General features: G+C 46.8%; 2 protein-coding genes across 2 annotated transcripts in view; one reads left to right on the top strand and one right to left on the bottom strand.

The window, feature by feature from the left end:
* Positions 1-12,210: 12,210 nt before the first annotated feature.
* Positions 12,211-14,784, top strand: LOC308158375 (uncharacterized protein; the record flags this gene model as incomplete). Its single annotated transcript, XM_080531964.1, has 4 exons — positions 12,211-12,226; positions 12,539-12,910; positions 13,810-14,094; positions 14,720-14,784. 4 exons carry the CDS (start codon positions 12,211-12,213, stop codon positions 14,782-14,784), a joined length of 738 nt encoding a protein of 245 aa, XP_080388090.1.
* A 3,786-nt stretch (positions 14,785-18,570) lies between these two features.
* vps52 (VPS52 subunit of GARP complex) overlaps positions 18,571-20,000 on the bottom strand; it is a gene marked incomplete at its 5' end in the record, with an annotated part of 27,030 nt that continues 25,600 nt past the window's right edge. The window contains 3 exons of the mRNA XM_080532244.1: positions 18,571-18,718; positions 19,268-19,386; positions 19,960-20,000. The exon at positions 19,960-20,000 is cut by the window's right edge and continues 71 nt beyond it. Coding sequence (XP_080388370.1) covers positions 18,572-18,718; positions 19,268-19,386; positions 19,960-20,000 — 307 coding nt within the window. The 3' untranslated portion in view covers position 18,571. The remainder of the gene's footprint in view (positions 18,719-19,267; positions 19,387-19,959) is intronic.

The raw sequence follows: 20,000 nt of genomic DNA, 5'->3' as shown, positions 1-20,000 counted from the left end.
GGTTGACGTCTCACACTAGAGGACGGTGTGTAGTTTGACGTAGTGGATGTTAGAGGAGTGTCCCTTTCATCACTACCTTTAGAAGACTCGTAGGAAAGGTCGTCTTAAACGGCATGGATGGATGGAAGCATACCAGACATGCCTGGAAACTCTCAACCCTACATACTACAGACACCCCTCTTCTTAGAACATGTCATCTTAGCTGCGTCTCTGACATACGCTTTTACAAAACAGACCTCTAGCTCTGTCATATTGCACTGAACAGGCAGGCACCCCCGTACTTGGCTGACCTATGGCGCCACCACACCCCATCCAGAGCCCTGAGGTCAGCTGAGCAACTGCTTCTGGAGGTCCCCAGGACTAAACTAAAAACCAGAGGGGATAGAGCCTTTTCCAAAGCAGCCCCTAGGCTCTGGAATAGTCTCCCCCTCCACATCAGATCCGCCCAGAGCATCGAGGCTTTTAAAAAACTAGCCAAAACACAAACACATCTCTTCTCCCTGGCCTTTGACCTGACGTGAGCCTGCCTTCCCGACACTGCACTTTTTGCACTTTTATATGTTTGGTATAACCATAGATTATAGTAGTTATGGCTTTGATAAACCTGTTCTTGTATGAAACAGAGACGATTTTCAGTTTGTGAGATTTGCGTCATTCCATGTTTTTATCGCTGGTATAATTCCTAAAAGGCTATTCCTATGGGCCCAAACTCTCTGTATATTTATGGCTCCGGTTGCCACTCAGTTTCATAACCGCTTCGGTGAGAATGAAGAGTGGTTACCATGGCGATGAGTAAACATGTTTCATGGGGCCTGTTTCCAACATGGCATAATAATATTCCCCTTGGTTGAGCTCGCTTGGGCACTTGCTTGATGACGCATCCACTCGAGGGTTTAGAGAAGAACAGTGCCGCTGCATGCAGGACTGACTGATCAGCTCAGATGGAGGAGCTACACAACGTTATGTTTTAAAATAAGCTACACAAGCAATGAAATATGAAACCAGTGGACTTTAATAGATACCGGTAGTATGCGGGACATTTTACCGAAATGGTGCATAGGCTATTGCATGCCTTGTCAATAAATACATGTAGGGGTGTCCTGGGGTGGTCCAGTGGTCTAGCACCACGGTCTACAGTGCACACATATGCTCATGTCGGCATGGCTTCGAATCCGGCCCATGCCCTGCTGACATGTCTCTCTCTCTCTCTCCCTTCTTCTCCTTACTTTCCTGTCTGTCTTCACTGTATCTGTCCAATAAAAAAATATGAGTGGGACTCATAGCCTCACTCAGAAAAAATAACAACAACAACAACAACAAAAATACATGTAGAAGAAAAAAGAAAGATTAATCCAGTCCAGACTTTATTTGGAATACATTTATACATTTAAATTGTTTGTTCTGATTTGGCCCAAGTCAATTAACCCTAACAAATTGATTTACCAAGTTAATACACAGTGTTTTAATACCACTTTCAATTGCGAGCTGGGCAGTGGTGGACTCAGGCTGTTTGAAGGGCAGGGGGGGGGCGAAAAGAATAAAAGGGCATCTACTGCACAACATGGGACCCCATGGTCAAATTTAGACCATTGGAAGGGCAGCCAATAGGGCACATCCTCTAATTTTGCCACTCAAAAGGGCACTTTAGTGCGACGTTTTTCAACTGTGGGGGGGCACATGGTCAAATTTAGACCATTGGAGGGGCACCAATAGGACACATCCTCTCATTTTTGCCACCCAAAAGGGCACTTAAGTGAGACGTTTTTCAACCGTGGGGGCACCAGGAGGGGCGGTCGCCCCCCTGCCCCCCCCCCCCCCCCCCTGAATCCGCCAGTGGAGCTGGGTGTCCGGAGTCATGGATCCTAAAACGCGTATTGAAAAATAAGGCGATTCAAGATTTCTTGAACAAATTTCATCTATATCAAGCTATAACAAGCTTATATGTTTGGGTTCTGATGTTCAGTTAGAACTAAGCTTATGAGGCATTTATACATTAGATTCTTCAAGAATCAATGGCTATAGTACACAATTTATTTAAATCCAAAAATGTATGTACCAATCCCAGATTGTCTCATTAACATAAATATACATATTCTGAATATCTGAATGATTAGAGGGGGAAATAGGATGGGGCAGCTGTACTGGTTAACCTGTGGCTTTTAAATTAGAATAAATAAATCCATAATAAATGCATGCATCAACATAACATCAGAGAACATAGCCTCGCCCCTGGCTTTAACAGGAACATGCATGAAGACAGCGCCCCCTCCTGGTGGCTCGATAGAGACACACTGTCACAGCAAACTGGTAGAACCAGAGGTGAAAAACCCCTTCAACCAAACACAGTAAGCAGTAGTAACAGCACCCTAACCCTAACAATACATATAGTATGTATATGTTACGGTACATGTGGGAAAACTAGGGTAATAGGGTTAGGTGCTACGTCGACTTGGTACATGCTGGCATGTCTAACCCTAACCCTAATCCTATCCCTAACCCTAACCCTAGCACCCTAGCACCTAACCCTAGTTTTCCCATATGTACCGATTTCCCACATGTACCGTACCGTAACATATATACATATATATATATATATATATATATATATATATATATATATACAACAACAGTTAGTTCCAACCAAGTAATTTGATTGGACAAGAGGCATTCCATGAGTGCTGATATACAGTATAACAGCACTGGGACTCTTAACTATTATGTATCACTCCCAAATGACCGTTAATACAAAGTAGCTAGCCTGCAGATGTTTGTGTTCAGGTTACTAGGCAACAGTCCAGTTGCGGAACTATTTTTTGTTGACGGAGCCAAAATAAATGATTAAATAAACAAACAAATCATAATCTGTTGTCGCTTATTACTGTTAACTAATAAATGGCGCTGTAGAACTGTTGTATAAAAGCAATATCACACTGGAGGTCGTGCTGTTATACTGAATATCAGCAGGGCTGTGATTGTCTGCGGCCTCGTACCTACGACCCAATCACAGCCGTGCTGATATTCAGCGACAACAGATTATGATTTGTTTGTTTATTTAATCATAAAAATAAAATAAAAATAGTTCCGCAACTGAACTTCAAATGGACTGTTGCCTAGTAACCTGAACACAAACATGTAGTGACTACATTGTAGTCTAATTAACGGTCATTTAGTAGAACATCTGTGCGGCGGAGTGATACATATAGTTAAAAGTCCCAGTGCTGTTATACTGGATATCAGCACTCATGGAATGCCTCTTGTCCAATCAAATGACTTGGTCGGAACTAACTGTTGTATAATGCTTAAATATAGTACCTCTGGGATGTCTTCTCGGCAGCTCCATTCAATATCGACTCCTTAGTTGAGGACTGTAAACTGCACTTTATTCTGTAGCCTCCTCTGCTTTGTCTAACCTAACCTCTTGTTTTGGTTTTCTCTGTGTACCACATGTACAAAAGAAGAGGTTTGGTGAGGCTGCATTCTCATTTTATGCTCCAGATTGTGTCTTCACTGCCAGTTTACATTAGGGATGCAACCTCAGCACATATTATGTTCAAGTCAAGACCAAAAACCCATCTTTTTATTGCCTTTAAATGACTAAATAATTAAATTGAGATTATATAATGATTAAAGCACTTTGAGCTGCAACGTTTGCAGGAAAAGTGCTGTACAAATAAAGGTTATTATTATTACTGGAGGCTTTGATCAACAGTGTACACTAGTGCCACCTGCTGGTCAAAATATGTCATTCATTTGGTTTGTTATAATTATTATTTATGTAAAAAAAAAAAATCAGTTCGAGGTGACCTTGGCAACTTGGGCGTAACCATAGGCAACAACAGGTGTACAATATACAGGTAACAGAGTCACTGAAACCCCGCCCTCCTCGGAGAAGAACCCTTCCAGCAGCCCAGATGTTGTGTTATGTAACCTTTATTTACCCAGGGGGCCACACTGAGACAGAGGTCTCTCTGGTGGGTGTGGCCTGTTCACAGTACCAATAGGATTACACAACAACATCTTAAACAACATCAACACAGCACCACAACATACAAAATACACACAAGAACCAATCCAAACCCAGAGCATATCTCTGAGCTGGTCCCTAAGCAAGCACTTAAAACACGTAAAGGACCAAGGCTCCAACCCCAGCCACCCCTGAGGTACATTATGTGAGAGGAGCACAGTAGCTAACAGCAGGTCACCTGTCCTGCAGACACCAGTGGGACAGTAAGAAGTAGCAAGCTCACAAGCGAGATCACATTCGTGCGAAGGTTAAGAAGCTCTTTGAGTCCAGCTCCACTGGTGACCAATTCTGATAGGGGATAGTTGATACAATAGTTTAAACACTGGTGTAGTACAACATTCATAAAGCAAACATCATCATTTTCATTTCTTTGTTCAGGGGGTTCAAATAGAGCTCTCAGGTCTTCTGCTAGCATATCAGCCCAATAGAGCTCTCAGGTCTTCTGCTAGCATATCAGCCCAATAGAACTCTCAGGTCTTCTGCTAGCATATCAGCCCAATAGAGCTCTCAGGTCTTCTGCTAGCATATCAGCCCAATAGAGCTCTCAGGTCTTCTGCTAGCATATCAGCCCAATAGAGCTCTCAGGTCTTCTGCTAGCATATCAGCCCAATAGAGCTCTCAGGTCTTCTGCTAGCATATCAGACCAATAGAGCTCTCAGGTCTTCTGCTAGCATATCAGCCCAATAGAGCTCTCAGGTCTTCTTCTAGCATATCAGCCCAATAGAGCTCTCAGGTCTTCTGCTAGCATATCAGCCCAATAGAGCTCTCAGGTCTTCTGCTAGCATATCAGCCCAATAGAGCTCTCAGGTCTTCTGCTAGCATATCAGCCCAATAGAGCTCTCAGGTCTTCTGCTAGCATATCAGCCCAATAGAGCTATCAGGTCTTCTGCTAGCATATCAGCCCAATAGAGCTCTCAGGTCTTCTGACGCTGGTTTTCTCTGTGTACCACATGTACAAAAGAAGAGATTTGGTGAGGCTGCATTCTCCTGTTATGCACCCAAATTGTGGAATGCACTGCCAGGTAAATTAGGGATGCAACCTCAGCACATATGTTCAAGTCAAGACTAAAAACCCATCTTTTTAATATTGCCTTTAAATGACTAAATAATTAAATGATGATTATATAATGATTGGAGCATTTTGAGCTGCAATGCTTGCAGGAGAAGAGCTATACAAATAAAAGTTATTATTATTATTTACACTTTTAAAAGCTTTCCAGGAGAAGAAGATTATTACAGTCCAGATGAGAATTGTTTTCACGTTAAAAGGGTAGACCCATTAGGAGGGGGGGGTGGGGCTGGTGGAGGTAGAAATCGGAGGACGGGGCTCATTGTAATGCATGGGATGGAGTGATGAACCGTGTCAAACTCCATACCTCATTCCAATCATTACAATGAGCACGTCCTCCGATTTCTACCTCCCCCGGCCTCTACCGCCCTGCTAACCCTGAGGGTGGTAACAGCACTGTCGCTGGGTGGAGTCAGGCATCAGGCAGCTGATTGGCCACGGGGAGCCACCGTCGCGTAGGTTACGTGTTCCTGGGCCAATGGCAGCTCTCCTGGAGCGCGGGGGCGGGGCTTGCCTGCGTGCTTCAGACTGGCATAGTGCATGTCCGTCTCCTAAAACAGGACGTCATGGCAACAGGGTCAGGGGATAACACAGGAAGTGTATCTGTTCCTCACTAGCAGACAGACATCAGACAGACAGACGTCAGACAGACAGACGTCATTCAGACAGACGGACAGTTTGGACACCAAACTTCTCATTTCACACTTTCTCATTCAATGGTTTTTCTTTATTTCTATATTATTTTTCCACAGTAGATTAATACTGAAGACATCAAAACTATGAAAGAACAGTTTCCCTAGTGACCCAACACACACCTCTACACACACACACACACACACACACACACACACACACACACATACACACACACCTCTACACACACCTCTACACACCAACCATCAACTACCCAACACAGACCTCTACACACACACACACACACACCTCTACACACACCAACCATCAACTACCCAACACACACCTCTACACACACACACCTCTACCAACCATCAACTACCCAACACACACCTCTACACACACACACACACACACACACAACTCTACCAACCATCAACTACCCAACACACACCTCTACACACACACACACACACACACACACACACACACACACACACACACACACACACACACACACACACACTAGTGGCACCACTAGTGTATCCTGTCTTACCTGTAATATTGTCACCTTTATCTTATCTTATGCATATCATTTTTTGGTCACTTATGTCGTGTACTACTGTCACTTTTTATTATTATTATTATTATTTATTTATTTTTTATCTTGAATTATGCCTGTTGCCTATATAAGGTCTTGTGCTGCCATGTCAGGAACCGAAGCCTAAGAATGTTACTCTCTTACACTCGTGTGATGTGACGTGAACAAAAACAGTTGAAACTTGAAAACTATATGATGAACTGAAATGACCATGGAGGGGCAGACTGTTCCAGAACGTTGAGGGGCAGACTGTTCCAGAACGTTGAGGGGCAGACTGTTCCAGAACGTTGAGGGGCAGACTGTTCCAGAACGTTGAGGGGCAGACTGTTCCAGAACGTTGAGGGGCAGACTGTTCCAGAACGTTGAGGGGCAGACTGTTCCAGAAAGTTGAGGGGCAGACTGTTCCAGAACGTTGAGGGGCAGACTGTTCCAGAACGTTGAGGGGCAGACTGTTCCAGAACGTTGAGGGGCAGACTGTTCCAGAACGTTGAGGGGCAGACTGTTCCAGAACGTTCTGGTGTGACTGTGATGATGTAACTGAGCCTCTCTACCTTCAGACTGGGCCGGTCCCGCCTCCAGCAGCTGAACAGAGACGGGCCTTTGGCTGGAGGGACAGTAAGGACATGTCGCTCTGGTTAACACCAGAACAGCCATGAGGGGTCATGTGACTAAAGAAACATGTTAGATTATATATATATTTGCACTCCATCAAATTTCAGGACTCTCCTTTCATGACTTTTCCTAGATATGTGCGTTCTACCACCCAGTATCCTTACATTTTCAACATCACATCAGGATAATATGAAGATATTTTGCCGTTTTTCTGTGTAGGAAGCAGAATAATTTACAAGCTAGCCAACTAGTGGTCGTTGTGTGTAAGTAGCAGCTTGAGCTTTGTAAAGAGGGGCGGCTACCTAGTTACCTGTCGTATCTATGGTAACCCCTGGCCTGAGCTGGATTACTCTTTCTGCTACGACTGGTGAACTGATGATTCACTTGCTTAGTCAAATGTATCGATTGTAAGTCACTTTGGAATAAGGCGTCTGCTAAACGCCAAACATGTAAATGTAAAACATGAGACTGACCGGTCCTGACCCAGAACAGACAGACCCAGAGGGCGCTGAGCAGGAGGGAGGCCGGGGCCACCGTGGCCAGGAGAGGCCAGCAGGGCGGGGGCCTCCACTCTGCCTCCTCTGGACCTGGAGGAACACACACACACACACACACACACACCATCAACCTCTACACACACCTCTACACACACCTCTACACACACACACACACCTCCACTCTGCCTCCTCTGGACCTGGAGGAACACACACACTGTCTACTGTTGTGTGTCTACTGTTGTGTGTCTTCTGTTTTGTGTGTCTACTGTTGTGTGTGTCTACCTGCTGTGTCTGCATGGGTAAATACCATTTGTGTTTAATCATAACTGCTGCAAAATGTAGGTTTTTAGCTTAGATTTAAATATTATTACATATTTTTATTTTGTATATATTTGTTAAATACACACACCTCTGCTCCATCACACACACCTCTACACCATCATCAGACACTGCTCATTTGCACTCTCTCTCTCTCTCTCTCTCTCTCACACACACACACACACACACACACACACACACACACACACACACACACACACACACACACACACACACACACACACAGTAGTACTCACAGACTTACATACGACTCACACTTCCAATATAGATTATTCAACCTTCTTGTCATTGCACACAGTAAAATGAAAATATGTTTATTTGCTCTAACTAAGCACAGGGGTTTTTAGGGGTTCAGTGCCTTGCTCAAGGGCACAACTGCAGTGGTAGGCACCTTGCTGTGATGGCCGTCACTGAGGAAAAACGATTTCACGAACCTGCGAAAGTCAAACGAGTTCCTTCATCGAAGCACACCGTCCCCGCGCAGCGCCCACAGCAGTAGTACAGCCCCAGGTCCGCCTCCGTCACAGCCACCACCTCCAGACTCACTCCCTCCGCCACCAGGTGACCCACGTCGTCTTCGTCGTGTAGATCAACATCTGTCCTGTTGTTTAGTTTACTTGGCCTCGCGGTTAGCAGAGGAACCAGGCGGTCTCTGACCCGGAGCCAGGTGATCTCCGGGCTTGCCGCCAGGCCGCAGGACAGCGACACGTTCTGCCCGGCCAGGACGGGACGGGACAGGGGGGGTGACGCGGACGACAACACGTGTCGTCCAGAAATGTCTAGAAAACAAAGAGCGAAATAGATCGGGTTGAATCGTCATGTCACATTGATATTGTCAATATCACGTATTGATATTATTATGTTAATGATACAATATTTTGGATATAATATAATTGATAACCCTCTCTCTTGAAATGAAGCAAGCATTTCATTGTATTTACATCCTGTAGTATATGCATATGATCAATACACTTTGACTTGACAATCAGTCAATCAATCAATGGGTCATTTTATTTAATACGGTGCCATTTGGACTTCATAACTTGTGAAAAATAAATTGTTGATTTATCTATATTTTAATGTTCTATTATATAAAGGACATATCTAGCTTGCTGAAAAACATAGTGGTCAAGCTCAGGCACCTACATTTTATTTTATTTAGAATACCCTCTGTAGTTGAATAGGGCGAGTGTCTCCAGAACAGAGTGGACACTAACAGGGTGGACATTTTGAGTTAAAGTGAGCCTTTAGCCTGCCTGTGTTAGCATAATGCCTAGAATGACCATGAATACTTGATGAGGAATCTAATTTGCACTAAATACTTTTTTTGAATTTATTCAATTTGATTGATCTCCTCAATATTTAGGCATAACAGGGTGGACACGTTATGGTCAACCACATTAAACTCACTGGATAAAAACATACAAATCAGATGGTAAAAGAGGTAGAAAATCACACAGTTTACCACATTTGAAATCCCCTCCACTGATGTGATGTCACCTCATGAGAGTGATGTGATTGAGAAATATAGTTTTCTTTTAAAAGGGACATTAACACAGCATAACAGGGTGGACAGTGATCGCAGGGACAAGCAATATTGTAAGCAAAACCTTAATTTGTTGTACAAAATAAAAAAAAATGATAAAAACTATATTTGATTTCAATAGATATTGATCAGGAAAATGAAATAATAATAACATATTTGGAAATGTATATGTTTTTAATAGTTATTTTTGGGGATTGAAGTTGAATGAACAACACTCGGGACATCCCAAATCCCATTTACATCTTTAACCAAAGCTTTTAAAATGTAGAAAACAACAACTTAGAAGCCCATATCATTGTATTCATAATAAATAACAATTGACATGAAAAACCTAATGGAATTAGTATTTGTCCAAATTTAGTCAAAATACAGCATGATTTAGTACTGGGGACGGAAAAGGCACCGTATAAAAAATGACCCCAATGTATCTAACTCTGTCTGTCTGTCTACTCTATATCTATCTATCTGTCTGTCTGTCTGACTGTCTGTTTGTCTGTCTATCTATCTGTCTGACTGTCTGTCTGTCTGTCTGTCTGTCTGTCTGTCTATCTATATATATATCTATCTGTCTGTCTGACTGTCTATCTATCTGTCTGTCTGTCTGTCTGTCTGTCTATCTATATCGCTTTATAACAACAATAAGCATACTTACATGTGAAAGTAAGCATGAAGACCAATGTGTCCATAGTGAGAGACAGAAGAGCAGATCAGTGGTGGGGGTATATAAGTTAATGACTTGGACTGGAAAGGCGTGCTTATGCTTTATAGTCGAGACCCCCAACAGTTGCACAATAACTGCGGTTTTGGGGGACTTCTGCGGACAGAAGCGCATTGTCTCTCCGCCTGTGTGTGTTTCTACACAATCCTGAGGTCACATCAGAAGGTTGGCGTGTTTCTCTGTTGCTGTTTCCATCACTTTCGTCCTGAGCGATAAGTTTCGTTTCTCCTCAACGTCTGTCGTCTGCGTTCGTAAATTTGCTCCGAGAGCGCCGGAGCTCACACTGCGTCCGACGTCATAAAGCGACCGAGTCATTTGATTGGACGAGAGGCATTCCATGAGTGCTGATCAGATTTCCAGAGCGTGTTTACGAACGCAGCCTCAATGTCGCTGCCTGGAATATAAGCGCACCTACTGTATGTGTGCAGATCAACAGATGGAACTGCGATTCTGGAGGAGTCAACCCAACTGACCATGTCTCCACTCCGGTGAGCCTGACTACAACTGACCACTAGTGTCTGTAACCCTAACCTAACCCTAACCCTAACCCTAACCTTAACCTTAACCTTAAGCCTGACTACAACTTTCAATGTACTTAATGCTTGCGTTATTGTGATTGTATATATTGTGATTTTAATCGCCTTTATTGTTTTAATCCATATATACAGCACTTAGGTCAGCGCAAGTTGTTTTAAATGTGCTTTATAATCAGAATGACTGTATTCGCCAAGTAGTTTTCACATACCGGTACAAGGAATTTGCTGTGGTTGTTGGTGCAAACAGACAACATAAGAATAAGAAGAATAAGAACTAAAAGCAAGTTAAATAAAGATTTGACTTGACTTGACTTGTCATAAATAAACTATTGTAGGTTATACATGTGTAGCAGGGCTACTCGAACGCGATACTTTTGTCAGTATCAGAAATAGTTTTGCACAATTTGAGTCTTGCCGGTTTTATCTTATCAATTTCGTCGTTGTTAAATGATGTAGTTACAAGTACAGAATCTCTAGACTCGCAATAAAAAGATGGAACATTTATTGTTTGGTCTGGCAGTCTGAAATATGAATATATATGATTAAATATGATTAAATATTATATTATTATGACTAAAATAATTAAATCATGAAAAAAAGCGCTATACAAATAAAACGTATTATTATTATTATTATTATTATTATTATTATTATTATTATATTATGTTAACCAGTCCCTAGTAGTGACATCCCCCCGTCCCCAGAGTCAGCGGACAGACTCTCATCCCTTGATGAATAAACAGAACCGAACAAGTCAGACCCACTGGTGACAGAACCGCAGGTGGTCTTATAAGTCTCGTTTTCTCAGAAGACCCAAACCGTGACGTCAGACGAGAACTGATGATCTGTTTCTGTTTCTCCTCCTGAGCTGTAAGTTTCGTTTCTACTAACACCACGTTGGGACATTCTCTCTGAGAGCGCCGGAGCGCACACTGGGTTCAACGTCAACGTCATAGACATAGAGCGACCGAGTCATTTGATTGGACGAGAGGCATTTCATTTCATGAGTGCTGATCAGATTTCCAGAGCGTGTTTACGAACAGACCCTGTTATGAGTTGCCAGGCAGGCAGAGAAACGAAACCGATGCGACTGATTTGATGACAATATTAAAGTCTATATCAGTCACACGGGAGTCACACCCTGTAGGTCCCGACAGATATCTAGTTCACCAGCAACTTAATATTATATTATTATTATTATTATTATTATTATTTCTGGCTGTTTCGTTATCATTGTTTACTGTTGTTGTTGTTGTTGTTGTTGTAGTATAACAAGAGTGGTAAGACATTTAAAATGAGTTAAAAGGAAAGAACAAGTCAATCTGCTGGTCTGATGGTCATCTGGGGGGTTGTGCAGAGTTTGTCTAACCCAGTGTTTCCTTCAGGGACCTCAGACATCTTCATTGTCTCCTGATCGTCAGTTGTGTTGGTGAGTCGAAACCCACCATGTCCTCATCCACCAGTAAACCCACCATGTCCTCATCCATCAGTAAACCCACCATGTCCTCATCCACCAGTAAACCCACCATGTCCTCATCCATCAGTAAACCCACCATGTCCTCATCCATCAGTAAACCCACCATGTTCTCATCCACCAGTAAACCCACCATGTCCTCATCCATCAGTAAACCCACCATGTTCTCATCCATCAGTAAACCAACCAATAGGATCCACTAACTCTTCCTCCACCCTTTTCCTCCTCCTCATCCTCCTCCTCGTCTTCCTCCTCCTCCACCACCTCCTCCACCACCCCCTCCTCCTCCTCCACCACCTCCTCCTCCTCCTCCACCCTCCATCTCCTCCTCTTCCTCCTCCACCCCCCCTCCTCCTCCTCCTCCTCCTCCTCCTCCCCTCACCTCTTCCTCCACCACCCCCTCCTCCTCCTCCTCCTCCTCCACCATCCTCCCCCTCCTCTACCACCCTCCACCTCCTCCAGCCTCCTCCCCCCTATCCTCCATCCCAGTGTCGGTGTCCTCGGCGGTGGGCAACCAGGCCGTCCTGCCCTGCCACTGGAGCTCCCTCCCCCAGGCGACCCCCCCTGACCTGACCTCCCCCCCCCCGGGCCCCCACCCCCGCCCTGACTGTCACATCCAGTGGCAGACGCCGGACCACACGGTGTTCGAGCAGAAGGGGGGGGCGCGGTGGGAGGCCAGCGGGTTCGAGGGGCGCGTGGAGGTGCCCCTGGAGCGGCTGGGCGGGGGGGACTGCTCCCTGCTGGTGAGGGACGTGCAGTTCGGGGACGTGGGGCTCTACGAGAGCTTCATGGTGCTGGACGGCCCGGGGGGGGGGGCGCAGAGGAGGAGGTTCATACAGAGCGTCCAGCTCTCTGTCCACGGTAAGGGCTAGGTAGGGGTTAGGTAAGGGTTAGGTAAGGGTTAGGCTTAGAGTCCATGGTAAGGGTTAGGTAAGGGTTAGGTAAGAGGGTTAGGGAACCCTGGGTTAGGGTTAGGGTTAGGGAATACAACATCTGACCACTAGGGGGCAGTAGTGCCTTTGCTGTATACAGTAACCTACTGTAACCATCTGTAGGTTCAGGTGAAGTATGGTCGCTAGGCAGGAGAGCAACGGTTCAGGTTCTCAATAAAGGAATTAACATTATAAGCCTTCATAAGTCTGTGGCAGTCCAGTTATGAGTTAGTATACACTAACACTAACACTAACCCTTAACCTTTTTTTTACTCTGTGTTGCAAAAATGTTGTCGACTTGTTTTATTAGCTTAATGTCTTCTATTGATTCTATTTTAGTTTCATTGTGTACTTGTATTCAATATAATGACAAATAAACTCAACTTGAAATTAACCTCCCTCTCTCGCTCCCTACCTCCCTCCCTCCCTACCTCTCCCTCCCTCCTTCACTACCTCCCTCACTCTCTCGCTCCCTACCTCCCTCCCTACCTCTCCCTCCCTCCCTCCTTCACTACCTCCCTCACTCTCTCCCTTCCTACCTCCCTCCCTCCTCCTCCTCCCTACCTCCCTACCTCTTAACCTTCCTACCTCCCTCCTCCTCCTCTCTCCCTCCTTCCCTACCTCCCTCCCTCCTTCCCTACCTTCCTCCCTCCTTCCCTCCTTCCCTCTGTCCCTCCCTACTTCCCTCCCTCCCCTCCTACTCCTCCTCCTCCCTCCCTCCCTCTCCTTCCCTCCCTCCCTCCTACTTCCCTCCCTCCCCTCCTCCTCCTCCCTCCCTCTCCCTCCCTACCTCCCTCTCCCTCCCAACCTCCCCCCCCCCCCCCCCAGACCACAAGTCCAAGCTGCGTCTGTCCGTGGGCGAGGACCTGACCCTGCCTCTCCACACCTCCCAGGCCGTGCGGGTGGTCTTCCATGGGGGGGGCGACACTGCGGAGTGGGAGGTGCTGTGGGTGAAGGGGGAGGAGGGGGAGGGGGTCAAGGGGGGGGTCCGTCTGGAGGAGGCGGGGGAGCAGCTGACCTTCCCGGGCTTGACGGCGGCCGACAGTGGAACCTACAAGGTTCTGGACCCCCACGGGCTGGCTGTCAGCACGGTGCAACTCACTGTGGAGAGAGGTGAGGCTGGGGGAGGTAGAACACCAGGGGAGGCTGGGGGAGGTAGAACACCAGGGGAGGCTGGGGGAGGTAGAACACCAGGGGAGGCTGGGGGAGGTAGAGCACCAGGGGAGGCTGGGGGAGGTAGAACACCAGAGGAGGCTGGGGGAGGTAGAACACCAGGGGAGGCTGGGGGAGGTAGAACACCCACCAGGGGAGGCTGGGGGAGGTAGAACACCAGGGGAGGCTGGGGGAGGTAGAACACCAGGGGAGGCTGGGGGAGGTAGAACAAAGGCGCAATCTGGGATTCAAACAACAGCAAAGTGATATATATATATTTTTGTCATTAATTTAAAAGTAACAAAAATGTATGTATCAATCCCATATTGCCTCTTGGGAATGGAAGGTGGAGATCGACTACAGCTAATCGCTATAATAGACCGTCAAATGAACTGGTTTACATGTTATACCTCCTGAACATGATTACATATTAGGGTTTTTCCGATTATTTGAATGGAATAATTCTCCTTTGAATGACTGTATGACTCATGTGAACACCAGCACGACCTGTATTCTGTGGTAAACAGTCTTCCTTCCACACGGTCAGCTAACCGATGCTAACATGCTACACTGTCCATCCCCACAGAGGTCAAGAGTCACCATGAGCCCCAGATCCAGTCCACAGACTCTCCTATCGGTAAGAACACATGACCTCAGAGGACACACTGTGACTGAAGCTACTTATTGTACAGCCTCACAAAAAACACCACAAATAATAAATAATATATATATATATGTTACGGTACATGTGGGAAAACTAGGGTTAGGCTTAGGTGCTAGGGTGCTACGGTTAGGGTTAGGGTTAGGGTTAGGGTTAGGGTTAGACATGCCAGCATGTACCAAGTCGACGTAGCACCTAACCCTAACCCTACTTTTCCCACATGTACCGTAACATATATAGGCTACATACATACATACATATATACAGAAATAATCATCTAGTAATCAAATGTGTTGTGTGTGGTTCCCCTCCCTGCAGGTAGGGGGAGACAGAACAGCTCCTCTCCTCTCAGCGTTGGCGCCTGTCTCCTGTTCGGCCTCTTGATTCTCATGTGGCTAGTTTAGCATGCTAGTGGTACACAGGTGGCTAGTTTAGCATGCTAGTGGTACAGTGGTGGCTAGCCTAGCAAACAAACCCTCATCACATCACCACCCCGTCAGCTGTGGTTCCATGCAGAGGTGAAAACTGAACATTATGGCTTCTTGAGTCTTCTAGTGGTTGAAGTGTTGTGCCGTGTGTGTTGTGTTGTGTGTGTGTTGTGTTGTGTGTGTGGGGGGGGGAATAGAAGGGGGAAGCGGGGAGGGGTGCTGTCATGCCAAATACTGTCCGTCTGCCAACGTTTGTCCGGGTGATGTAAGCCATGGTGCGTTCGTTGCCATACCGACATCAGCGTTCCGGCATGCTAATTTCATTTTGGCTAGTTTAGCAAACAAACCCACATCAGCCAAAGTAGTGAGGAATATAATTCCATAACTGGATACCCCAGTACTTTACTTTCCAATCATAGCTAGCTAGCTTACTTATTATAATCTAGCAGCATGCTGGTCATTTGACTGAGCTATTATTACTATTATTACAGCCCCAAATGTACATAGTTATGAATGGAAACAGTAGTATCCAGTTATGGAGTTCTATGTATCGCTGCGTTGGCTGATGTGACGTGGGTTTGTTTGTTTAGCTAACGGAGAAACAACGAGTGGTAGAGTTTTATTCAGGAATGTCCGGAATGCTCACGTCGGCACAGCAACGAACGCGTCACGGCGTTCGAAAGACCTTATTACATCACCCGAACAGTATTTTGGCACCCGGACACTATTTGGCGTGACAGTGCCACCACTCGCCTGTAGATGAAGACGGTAACCATGACGATGATGATGAAGCACACTAGGCTACGAGATGACATCATCAGACACGCAGTCATGTGACCCAACAAGCACAGGGTCACGACACCAGGAAGTAGAACCACCATGTTCTCTTCATGTCCTCCAGTCAGGGAGGGTTAGGCTATCTGAATGTCGATTATATTCTCTCATTTCAAACCTTTATCTGTCTCTTAAGCCCAATGCACACGGCGTGCGATTTTGTCGCACCGTGAATTCGATTCCATTGTTTTGAATTTTGAATTGAGAATCGAATGTTGTCATGCGACAAAATCGCACGCCGTGTGCATTGGCCTTTATACTCTGCTGGAAGCCCCATAGTAAAGCCAGAAATGCGTGACGGCACCATGTTACTAGATGACCTTCTGGACAACAAGACTTAGACTCTCAGATCACCTTTTTTAAGTTAACTAGAAGCAAAAATATTGCCATTTCCAGTTTTTTTGCGATTCATTAGCATAATATGCTAATCACTCAAATTGCCCAAAATGCAACTTTTAGCAACCAAGTAGTTGAATTTCATCCACTAGGCCTATAGATGACATTTCAATCATAAACGTTTTATAAGAATCACCATTTCAATAATAAAAGTTAATAAGAATCACAATTTCTGGGTCAATTTCCAGTGGACTATTACTATTACTATTCCTATTCCTCCAGGGCCACACTGCGACCTCTACCACCGCAGCAGCGTGTGTGTGTGTGTGTGTCTGCTGCGGCTCTCAGGCCTGCGGTGTTCACACAGACAGCGTGTCTGCTGCAGCTACTGCCGCCCTGTCCTACATTGACTTTGCCTTTGATAACGGCATCAATAACATATCATATACATCAAACATGCTTCATTTCATTATAAATGTCATTTATATTTAGCTCAGACAGGGAAGCGTCTAAGATCAATTGTAAAAAAATTGTACAATGTAAAAATAAAATAAATAAAAAATACTACTGATGTAAAAAATGATCTATTTGAAGCCATCCCTCTTCACTAGCAGGCTGTTTCCAGGGATGGTCTTATGGAGAACTGTTGTTAGGTGAATCTCTAGACGTGTGTGATATGTGTGTGTGACGCTCTAACCTGTTACACACGGGCGCCGAAATGAAAACCGAGAGACGCAAGACGTCTGTCCTCGGAAGAAAGAACTATCTCCCTGCGTTTGAACATTGAACACGTTGTCCTTTCTGACGGTGTCGGCGGTTGTTCTAAATCTGTTTCCTGTTGTGCACGTTTGATTGTGTGTTGTTGTCATTTAATAGTAGTTAGTACCTTGTTATTATTCACAGTACTATGAATATAATACGACTGTTGTACAATGATTGTTCCTCAATGTAGTTTATTACAGCTTAATTTATGTTAAATAAATCATTGAAAATGACCCAAACAGACATGTTGTGGTGATGTTATTACAGCAATGGGCCCAGGATTTCAAAACGTTGAATCAAACTCACCGACAGACAAGATCAGATCCAGGATCAAATCTGTCAGTCAGGTGGTGAGTCGTACAGGGGGAAATGACCCAGCTAACATCTGATCCTGGGTCGTCTTGACCCAGATTAAAGGTTGTGAAACTCTGGGCCCTGTTAAAACTCAGACACATAGTGGGGGGGTATGCCATCAACGTCGCTAAAGGAAAATCCAGGCTTATTTTTGACAAGTCTCGTCGGAACTAAGTCTGGATTTTTTTTCTCCTTTGGTGACATTGATGGAACACCCCCCTGGAATGAACCACCGGGCCTGTTTAAACTCAGATACACACATGTAGCCTTCACGTCCGGAGCAGGTAGTATACACACACACACACGTTAAACCACCACAGGGGTCTGGAACACACCTGTCTCCTCATCACCTCTCCTCGAGTTCCAGGGTATCCCAGAGTGCACCTGGTCTATAGACAGACCAGGGGAGGCCGGGGGAGGTAGGAATCGGAGGACGGGTCATTGTTAATGCTTCGTTGTTAATGCTCCATCACCTCCACCAGCATGCTGCTACGTATAGAGTCCAGTGCTCCCCCTCCACCCCCCACCTCCACCTCCACCTCCACCTCCACCCCCCACCCTCCACCCACCCAAACACCAGTCGGACACAAACAACAATCAACGGTGCACCAGATCACATCAGTCTGTTAATGGAGTCTGGATCACTGGAACCTCCATCACTTCCTCTTCCTCCTGATTCCAACCAGGCAGAGATCATCTCTGACTGTGAGGTCCATGTCCACATCATCCCTCCATCCCTCCATCCTCTCCTCCATCCCTCCATCCATCCCTCTCCTCCCTCCATCCATCCATCCCCTCCCTCCATCCCTCCACCCTCTCCTCCCTCCATCCATCCCCTCCCCTCCCTCCATCTTTCTCCTCCCCTCCATCCCCTCCATCCATCCTCTCCATCCCTCCATCCCTCTCATCCCTCTCCATCCTCTCCTCCCCCCCCTCCCTCCATCCCTCTCCTCCCCTCCCTCTCTCCTCCCCTCCCTCTCTCCTCCCCTCCCTCCCTCCTCCCCTCCCTCCATCCTCTCCCTCCATCCCTCCCTCCATCCTCTCCCTCCATCCCTCCGTGGGGTTAGAAGTTGGGCTTGTGTTTCTTCACCTCCACCATGAGGTGGTGCAGGTTGATGAGCTCGGAGCGCACGGCCAGGCTGCGGAAGGTGGGCTGGGACAGCACCTTGTGGAAGCCGTGGTAGTACTGGATCAGCTGGGTCAGCGCCCCCTGGAGGACCGGAGGGCAACGACAGGTTATAGACACACACAAGGACAGGTTATATACACACACAAGGACAGGTTATATACACACACAAGGACAGGTTATTTATAGGGAGACTGAGACACACTCACACAGATACCCTTCAACTTTACCAACAAGTACCAGAGGGAGGGAGGAGAGAGATAGATAGACAGGGAGAGGGAGGGAGGAAAGATAGAGAGGAGGGAGGAGAGAGATAGACAGGGAGAGGGAGGGAGAGAGAGGGGGGGAGGGAGGAGAGAGAGAGGAAGGAGAGAGAGAGAGGAGGGTGGAGAGGGAGGGAGAAAGAGGAAGGGAGGAGAGAGAGAGGAGGGAGGGAGGAGAGAGATAGACAGGGAGAGGGAGGGAGAGAGAGAGAGAGGGAGACAGAGGGAGACAGAGACCGAGAGAGACAGAGAGGGAGGGAGAGAGACAGAGAGAGAGGGAGAGAGAGAGACAGAGAGGGAGGAGGAGGGAGAGAGACAGAGAGAGAGAGAGGGAGGAGGGAGAGATAGAGGGAGGGAGAGAGAGAGGTACCTGGATGATGCCCGTGCCGTTCTTGAAGTTGGTGAAGCTTCTCATGACGTCCTGACTCAGATTCTCCACGGAGCGCTTCCACGAGGACGAGAACCCCCGCACCAGCTGACTGATACGAGCTGGGGGGGGGGGGGGGGGGGGGGGGGGGAGGGAGGGGAGAGAGGATGAGAATTTTTTTTTTACAGAGGGAGAATAGTATGAGACTTATTACCCCCTCCCTCCCTCTCTCTCCCTCCCTCTCCTTCCCTCCCTCCCCCTCCCTCCTTCCTTCTCCCTCCCCCTCTCTCCCCCCTCCTTCCCTCCCTCCCTCCCTCCTTCCCTCCCTCTCCCCCCCTCCCTCCATACCTCTCTCCTTCCCTCCTTCCTTCCTTTCTTCCCTCCCTCCCTCTCCTTCCCCCTCCCTCCCTCTCTCTCCCTCTCCCTCCCTCCTTCCTTCTCCCTCCCCCTCCCTCCCCCTCCCTCTCCCTCCCTCCCTCCCTCCTTCCCTCTCCCCCCCCCTCCCTCTCCCTCCCTCCCTCCCTCCTTCCTTCTCCCTCCCCCTCCCTCCCCCTCCCTCTCCCTCCCTCCCTCCCTCCTTCCCTCTCCCCCCCCCTCCCTCCCTCCCTCTCCCTCCCTCCCTCTCTCCCCCCCCCTCCCTCTCCCTCCCTCCCTCCCTCCCTCTCCCTCCCTCCCTCCCTCCCTCCCTCCCTCACCTTCATCATTCTTCAGTCTGTCCAGTTGGCCTTTCTCTAGC

Source organism: Nansenia antarctica, assembly GCF_963989245.1.
Source record: "Nansenia antarctica genome assembly, chromosome: 5".
NCBI classification, from domain to species: domain Eukaryota; kingdom Metazoa; phylum Chordata; class Actinopteri; order Argentiniformes; family Microstomatidae; genus Nansenia; species Nansenia antarctica.
The sequence above is the reverse complement of the archived record's forward strand: the minus strand, read 5'-3'. Positions and strand labels throughout refer to the sequence as shown.